Source organism: Nanorana parkeri, unplaced genomic scaffold (genome assembly GCF_000935625.1).
Source record: "Nanorana parkeri isolate BGI_ZX_2015 unplaced genomic scaffold, ASM93562v1 scaffold465, whole genome shotgun sequence".
Classification (NCBI taxonomy): domain Eukaryota; kingdom Metazoa; phylum Chordata; class Amphibia; order Anura; family Dicroglossidae; genus Nanorana; species Nanorana parkeri.
In genome coordinates this window covers 1,037,391-1,046,172 of record NW_017306733.1, presented here as the reverse complement: position 1 = coordinate 1,046,172, position 8,782 = coordinate 1,037,391, and the positions used below count along the sequence as shown (strand labels likewise).

The 8,782-nt window shown below is 47.3% G+C and overlaps 1 protein-coding gene across 1 annotated transcript in view; it reads left to right on the top strand.

Moving 5' to 3' along the window:
- The first annotated feature begins 823 nt into the window (after nt 1-823).
- LOC108790326 (thyrotropin-releasing hormone receptor-like) overlaps nt 824-8,782 on the top strand; it is a 10,520-nt gene continuing 2,561 nt past the window's right edge. Inside the window, exons 1-2 of the mRNA XM_018560562.1 lie at nt 824-1,335; nt 7,621-8,044. Coding sequence (XP_018416064.1) covers nt 959-1,335; nt 7,621-8,044 — 801 coding nt within the window. The 5' untranslated portion in view covers nt 824-958. The remainder of the gene's footprint in view (nt 1,336-7,620; nt 8,045-8,782) is intronic.

Sequence of the window (8,782 nt, the reverse complement as noted above, 5' to 3'; positions counted from 1 at the left end):
CTCCTGTAGTTTCCTGTAGTGGTTGGCTCCTGCTGGGCCACTCCCACAGCTCTGCTCTCTGCACAGGCACAATGATGATGTTACCGCTACTTTTAGAAGGCAATATCTGGGCTTGTAAAGGCATTTGATGCACACAAAGTGGATTTATATCCTTTGTGGCTATTGTGGAATATTTTTGAAAGTTTTTGTGTCCCCGGAAATTCAGCTTTAAGGAAAACCTCTACATGGGAATAATTATAGTAGATCAAAAGCCAGACACTAAAAAGCTCATAAAAGGTCAAACTTGTTTTTTGTCATTTCAAGACTGCAACTTTCATTAAAATGAATGATCCTGCCATGAAGATCCTTGTCCAGGCACTTCCTGTTATTGGGTTTCTATGTTTCTGCCTCCCATAAGTACTCCTGTGTGGTCACCCTGTTGCTCTGGGCCAGCTTCCTGATTGCGTTGCTTGTAGTCTCCGATACGGGAGGACTATCAGCAAACTGGCACAGATTATTGATGTGCAGCCAACTCTGGAGTGAGTGCATGTAGACAGGAAGTGGCTGAAAGAAACTGGAGAAGATCAGAAGCACTGAAATGGGGAAAAAGGAGCAAAAATGGTGAAAATAGAACTTTATAAAAATAAATGGTAATTGTTTATGATTCACGGCACATAAAGCAAACTAAATGTCATCTAGTTTAATACCGGCCAGGCTATAGACCCAGAACACGCAGTCCTGACTTCATTGACATACACTGATAATACTTGGAATATATTTATAGTAAACACAGATTTTAACTCAATTTCTTCTTCTTCTTTCCAGTTCTTGGCCTGACCAGAGATCTGCTCCTCATGGCTTCATTGGTCCGCTTGGCTTCCAGTCACCACGAATTACGTTTCTTCTTGACTCAAACGGCCTGACATGGAGTCTCCATTGTAACTGGCGCTTAGGCCCGAGCCATCAATTTCCTACCAAGATGGAGAATGGCACTAAGGTGGACAGCCCAACCAACATCTCCTTGGCCAACAACGATGTGGTGTCTAGCATGATCGAGTACAAGGCCATCTCCGTCTTCTTGGTTCTTCTCGTTTGTGGTATCGGCATCATAGGAAACATCATGGTGGTCCTGGTGGTTTTCATCACTCGTGATATGAGGACACCGACCAACTGCTATCTGGTCAGTTTGGCCGTAGCCGACTTAATGGTCCTGGTGGCGGCCGGTTTGCCCAACGTTACGGACAGTCTGGCTGGGACATGGATCTACGGCCATGCCGGCTGTCTCGGCATCACGTACTTTCAGTATCTGGGGATTAATGCTTCCTCCTGCTCCATCACAGCTTTCACAGTTGAGAGGTAGGTTTGTGGTCTTTGGCGGTGACGTGCAGTGGAGTCCGTTCTCGTTGAGGCATTTCCCCAGCCCGCCTCCGCCCCGCTCCCAACTCGTTCACCGATCTGTGTGGAGGAGGGAGGGAGGACGGAGACGGGAGGAGACAGGGACAGGATCGATGTCCTCACTGGGTTTTTGTTTTTTTTGATTGGACAGCTTGGACCAATGGCGCTTTACCATTGGTCCAAGCCATCTACAGAGCTCAAGCCTCTAACAGCAAGTAGAGGCTGTTGCAGCTCTTGCCTCACTAAGTTAGGTTACACAAAGTAGTGGGGAAGCCCGCTACTGTGTAACCTAACTAGCTGTCAAAAGCGGGATGCAGCGCCGCCTGTAATTAACGGGCATCACTCCATCCATGACAGGGGGGAGGATTTCCCTGATATGTAATCTGTTGCAAGTCGCTCTGAATGGAGAAAAAGCTGTCAGCTTCAGTCTTGAAGCTGACAGCTTTTTACTGCGTAGTACTAGGAGAGGCTCTGCCCCACCCGCCTCCCCTGACCGCACGTCCCTGGTCTTTGGGGTTGTGCACAATCCTATATAGCTGCACCCAAGACTTGTTCTCACCAGAAGGGTTATTGGACATTTTCCAGCACCAGCAGATTCATAGCCATGAGACAATCCATGGTTTTCATTCAGACTGTTCCCACCAGCTTAGTGCACTAAGGTTCATGAGGAGAAAAGGTGCATTTGACGGAATTCGGGGAAATCAAACGAGATACTAGAAAAAAACAATGCAATGCTTCTAAGAATGCAAGGCAACACACAACAGCACAATGCGCACTATTGTGTCTTCAAGTACAATAGTTGTGTATTAGCCCTATGGATGACATAGCTGCCGATACCTGATATACATCATACACGTGTAATACCTGGTGTTCTGATGATGATGGGAAGACTATAAAGCCCTTTCAGTTTGGTAGTTATGATAGAATGAAAGGCAAAATAAAAAAACATCTGAAATAAATGGATCGTGGTATTGTCCGTCCAGCTACAGTGGTGTTGCTTGGCTATAAATGTAACTTCATTGGGTATCTTCTGCTGGGTCATTTATGAGGAAACAAAGTATAACATTGAACATCTGACCCATATTAATACTTCACTAATGATTCTTCCTCTCTAGCCTCACCAAATCCCATATACACTGAGTGGCCGGATTATTATATACACTGAGTGGCCGGATTATTATATACACCGAGTGGCCGGATTATTATATACACTGAGTGGCCGGATTATTATATACACCGAGTGGCCAGATTATTATATACACCGAGTGGCCGGATTATTATATACACCGAGTGGCCGGATTATTATAGACACTGAGTGGCCGGATTATTATAGACACCGAGTGGCCGGATTATTATGACCACCTGACGTTTGTAGGCAAATTAGCTATAATTTGGCGCTGAAGTTGCTAGAGGGCCAGACCATTATAAATAGGGAAGCAGGTTGGTTACCACGACAGTAGAAGTGATTTCTGAAGATACGGGGGAACAACGCGATGTAACAGCCTTTGAACGTGGGATGATTGTTGGCGCTCGGAGCCATGGAGCGAGTATCAGCAAAACAGCAGAATTCGTTACATGTTCAAGAGCAGCTGTTGTTAAAGTGTTTAAAGACCGGATGGGGGGGGGGGGGGGGCATAATAATCTGGCCACTCAGTGTATATGCTGCTTGGATTGAACGCAAACTCTTTTTTTCCACATTCATCTATGTCGCCCCTTCTCTTAAAGGAGAACTATGGGGTTAAGGCTTTCCCCCATAGTTCTCCTTAGGGTAACGGGAGGACACAAACTAGGGTCCTCCCATCACCCTAGGCTCAGTATACCGCGAGCTGTAGCTCGCGGTATACTGAGACGCCGCAGTATACCGCGAGCTCCTGCTCGCGGTATACTGAGACGCTGCAGCTGAAGTGGATCCCGACAATTGTGCCGGGATCCGCCTGGCTGCATGAGTGACAGCTGGCTCTGCCTATCTAGAGGCAGAGCCAGCTGTACCCGCCCCCTCCCCTGTCCGTTCTGCCAGTCAGCGTTGGCGGATCGGAGCGGGGAATCCAGCTCCTCCCCTGTCACGACAGAGAGCCGTGACAGGATCGAGAGGTGAGCGAACGCCGGTATGTGTTCGCTCACCTCCCGATCTACTGAGCCGACCTGTGACAGTCTCATTGTCACAGGTCGGCTAGAACTATGAGGTGAGTGAAAACCTCCTTTAAGGTGAATGAGGTCCAGAAGAAGTTCAATGTGTCCCTTAATTAGAATGCATAGGGCTCTGAGGTGCAATCTCAATAACATCTCCCTTGGGGTTTGTGGTAGTTATAGAGAATCTAAAGCCAACATTTTTTTTTTTTTTCATTTTGGATGGAGTAGGAAAGGGTTGGAACCCTTTTTCGTTGAAATATTTATGAGGATAAGGTTTGGGTTGAGTTTAAGGGTTAGATTTTGGATTAGGTTGAGGTGAACTGTTAAATTTAGCGGTTAACGTGTTTCTATAGCATAGGTGGCATGCTGTAGATGTGGCATGCTGTACCTACAGGATAGGTGGCAGAAGACCACAATGGACATCCAGTGCCACCTATCCTGTAGGTACAGCATGCCACATCTACAGCATGCCACCTATGCTGACATGCTGACACAGGGTTGGCACCTTTCACAAGAACAGGAGCACCACACCACTACGGTGCATTCCAAAAATGTAAGGGGAAATATAACACTTTGAGCTGTCTCTGGGTCCAGAATATAGAGGGGAAATCTTCCAAAGGTGACATTGACTTTGGCAAGATCTCTTTTCACTTCCTGTTGAGTTTGGAGAAAGGAAGTAAAGGACAATCGCCCCAACAGGGGTTTTAACCATTCACTACCTTATCCAAAACTTAAAAAGAAAAGTTTGGGCTTTACTTTAACTGGCTACAATCTTGGGTTCCTGTGTCATTCTGTCCAGTAGACGGGAAGAGGCCATGAGGAAGTTCACCATGACCCAGTCATGGATGGTTCTTGGCATGGACTGCATCGAGAGCATCTTCGCATGGCTGGGTGAGATGTTCCTTAATGTGGCCACAAAGAAGCTCGTACACATATCAGTATGACACCACAGTCTATATGTGCAGCATATTGTTAGGTAAATGTCTCCTTTTGGCTCTTATGTGTGTTAAGTCATTTGGCTCAATACATATTGTCAGCTCCAAGTCTCAGACAGCGACCAAAAGACAAATGACCCTTTTCCCTGACTGCACCTAGGCCAGAAAAGTCCCATAACCCACATATGGAAAGGATGATGTAGGCTTCTAGTTGGCAGGGCACAGTAAATTCTCCTATAATGTCCACCAGTCACAGGTCACCATGTTAACAAGTGGTCAGGGTTGCTGCTTTGTAAGATCCTATGTTTAACACCCTATGCAACCATTGTATGAAATATAATTGAATAGCTTATAGCCAAGCTTTCACTCCATGTGTTTGTGGCCATTCATAGAATGATAATACCTGTTCCACACTGGCCATGGCAGAAGGTCAATTACCAGACGTGTGAGACAACAGGGCAAGGTTCTTCAGAATCTGCACATTGCGTAGACACAATAACATTGTTACCAAGAACAGCCTTGAGGTTGTAGCAGATAAACATCTTTCTACTGATGAAAGTCATGTCACGTTTCTTTTTATTTAACAGCAATAAGTTTGGGGTTTGAAGCTAATCTATTTTTTTTGCTATGTCCTTTTGGGGATATCCCCCTCAGTTCCTGTCCTGGACACAAAACAGGAAGTGAGATGAAATCTTTCTGAAGTGTGGGGAATTCACCAAAGATTACTGAGCCTGTACTAAACCCTGGGGACACCCTACACCCCCAATTCTAATTAGAACTCTCATCATCTCACCATTATACTAGTCTCAGGTCAATGTTCATATTTCAGAATTTGTTGTGATCTACGATGTCAGTTCCTTACCTTGAATGTTTTCTGACATTTCCTTACAAGTTGGCCCCATGCTTCTCTTGTGGTAATGTCACCATAATTCTCTGGATACATTGTATATGTTACATGTGTGAATGCTTGCATTGCTTTAATTGTAGAGATTGGATGAGAACACAAGACAACCTTTGATACTTTATATCAAGAATGGAGTGAAGGGTGGGAAAGGGGTCTGGGAAATCCTATCCAGGACGATTGTCCATATAGAAATATCCCCCTCACCTCCTGTTGCAGTGACAACTGTAAAACTTTGGGCTTTCCATCACTTTTGGAGATTTGAGATACACAGGAGCGCACTCGGAGACTAGAGATACACAGGGGCACACTTGGAGATTTGAGATACACATGGGCACACCTGGAGACTTGAGATACACAGGAGCGCACTCGGAGACTAGAGATACACAGGGGCACACTTGGAGATTTGAGATACACAGGGGCACACCTGGAGACTTGAGATACACAGGAGCGCACTTGGAAACTTGAGATACACAGGGGCACACTTGGAGACTTGAGATACACAGGGGCACACTTGGAGATTTGAGATACACAGGGGCACACTTGGAGATTTGAGATACACAGGGGCACACTTGGAGATTTGAGATACACAGGGGCACACTTGGAGATTTGAGATACACAGGGGCACACTTGGAGATTTGAGATACACAGGGGCACACTTGGAGATTTGAGATACACAGGGGCACACTTGGAGATTTGAGATACACAGGGGCACACTTGGAGATTTGAGATACACAGGGGCACACTTGGAGATTTGAGATACACAGGGGCACACTTGGAGATTTGAGATACACAGGGGCACACTTGGAGATTTGAGATACACAGGGGCACACTTGGAGATTTGAGATACACAGGGGCACACTTGGAGATTTGAGATACACAGGGGCACACTTGGAGATTTGAGATACACAGGGGCACACTTGGAGATTTGAGATACACAGGGGCACACTTGGAGATTTGAGATACACAGGGGCACACTTGGAGATTTGAGATACACAGGGGCACACTTGGAGATTTGAGATACACAGGGGCACACTTGGAGATTTGAGATACACAGGGGCACACTTGGAGATTTGAGATACACAGGGGCACACTTGGAGATTTGAGATACACAGGGGCACACTTGGAGATTTGAGATACACAGGGGCACACTTGGAGATTTGAGATACACAGGGGCACACTTGGAGATTTGAGATACACAGGGGCACACTTGGAGATTTGAGATACACAGGGGCACACTTGGAGATTTGAGATACACAGGAGCACAATTGGAGACTTGAGATACACAGGGGCACAATTGGAGACTTGAGATACACAGGTGCACACTTGGAGACTTGAGATACACAGGGGCACACTCGGAGACTAGAGATACACGGGAGCACACTTGGAGACTTGTGATACACGGGAGCGCACTTGGAGACTAGAGATACACAGGGGCACACTTGGAGATTTGAGATACACAGGGGCACACTTGGAGACTTGAGATACACAGGGGCACACTTGGAGACTTGAGATACACAGGGGCACACTTGGAGACTTGAGATACACAGGGGCACACTTGGAGACTTGAGATACACAGGGGCACACCTGGAGACTTGATATACACAGGGGCACACTTGGGGATTTGAGATACACAGGGGCACACCTGGAGACTTGAGCTACACAAGAGCACACTTGGAGACTTGAGATACACAGGGGCACACTTGGAGACTTGAGATACACAGGGGCACACTTGGAGACTTGAGATACACAGGGGCACACTTGGGTGCACATGCCGAGATGGAGGAAGAAGTGAAACACTGGGACAGGAGAAGGGTTTAGGTGCCCCAGTGTGCACAGAGGACACAGGGGTCACTGGGATACAAGTGACACTGGGGGCACAGGGGGAGGGTTCAGCTAAGGCATAGCGACACATTGCTTGAAGCTCACCTCATACTTCCCTTGGCACTTTAAGCAAGCGTAAGTCAAGCAGAACTGTCTCCTGGTTAGTCTCAGCACCGCCACTCTGGCTGAAACCAGGGAGTGCCCCTTAGACCATGTGCCAGAGAGAAGCCCCAAGGCTTGATCCCGGCACATGGTGCTACACATGGTCCCCTCAAGGAAAGATAAGTATAAGCTGCTGATGGGGCCACCATTAAAGTGGACCTGTTCCTTTGTTTTGTAAGGGCCATGGAGAGAATCACTTTAAGTTCCACATGTTCCACTTTTATGAACATCTAATGGAGTCCAGCACTCCATTAACTCCATCAACAGCACTGACGCCGCTTTCTTATCTTCCAGATACATTGCCATCTGCCACCCAATGAAAGCCCAGACAGTCTGCACCGTGTCCCGCGCCAAGCGCATCATTGCCGTCGTCTGGGTGTTCACTTGTATCTACTGCATGATGTGGTTCTTCCTGGTCGACATTCAAGTGAACAAATCCCGGCAGGTGCAGTGCGGCTACAAGGTCTCCCGGAACCTCTACCTGCCCATTTACCTGACGGACTTTGCCATATTCTACGTGATCCCGCTCTTCGTGGCCACCATTCTGTACGGGCTTATCGGAAGGATCCTATTTCTCAGCCCGATCCCCAACCACCCCGAAAGCACCACAGACAGATGGCGGGAGAAGAGCTCGAAAGACAAGAACGCGGCGGAAGCCGACGGCAACAAGGCGAACAGCCGCAGTCGGCCCAAAGGGGCTTTGTCCTCCCGGAAGCAGGTATGGTCTGAGCCCCCCGGGCCCGTCACAGTACAGATAACCCGTAAAGTGTTTGGGTTTTTTTTTAAACTTTTGGTCCTGAAATAGATACAATGCTTGAGGAGTCGTTGATCTCAATAACAACCCCCATGTCCCTCTTGGGGAAACTTCCTCTCACTTCCTGTCCTGGTGACTCTCATTGTGTCGGGGGTTTCAAAGAGTGTCACTGGGACAGGAAGTGAGGGTAAAGCACTCCCAATAGGAACACAGTCCATTCCACGCCATCCAAACTAAAACAACTATCGTCAGGGGTTGTGTTTTAAATGTTGGCTTGAGGTACAAAATGGCTGCCTGAATGGCTGCCAATCAGAAGAGTCGTCTCCTGATTGGTGGCGGCGTTGGGTGGAGGTCCTGGAGAGGGGACGCGGTGCTGGATCCCGGGAGCGGCGATTATCACACACGTACAATATAACGAGTCTCCTTATTAGTGCGTCGTCCGGGAAACACATTGTAACCATTTCATTTCTTTTCCCTCTTTTATTAATCGGCGCCATCTTCACGCCGCGTTCATTCCATGGACGCCCCACGTTCATCCTCCATGCGTCCGCTCCATTCCTCTCATCACTTTTATATTATGAGCTCATTATAAAGATTTACATTTCCTCTCCCGACCACTCGAAGAATCCCGGGAGAGGAACGTTGTCTTTTCTTTGTATTGTTTCTGTGAAATGACAAATTTCCATTTGTATAGGTCGGGGG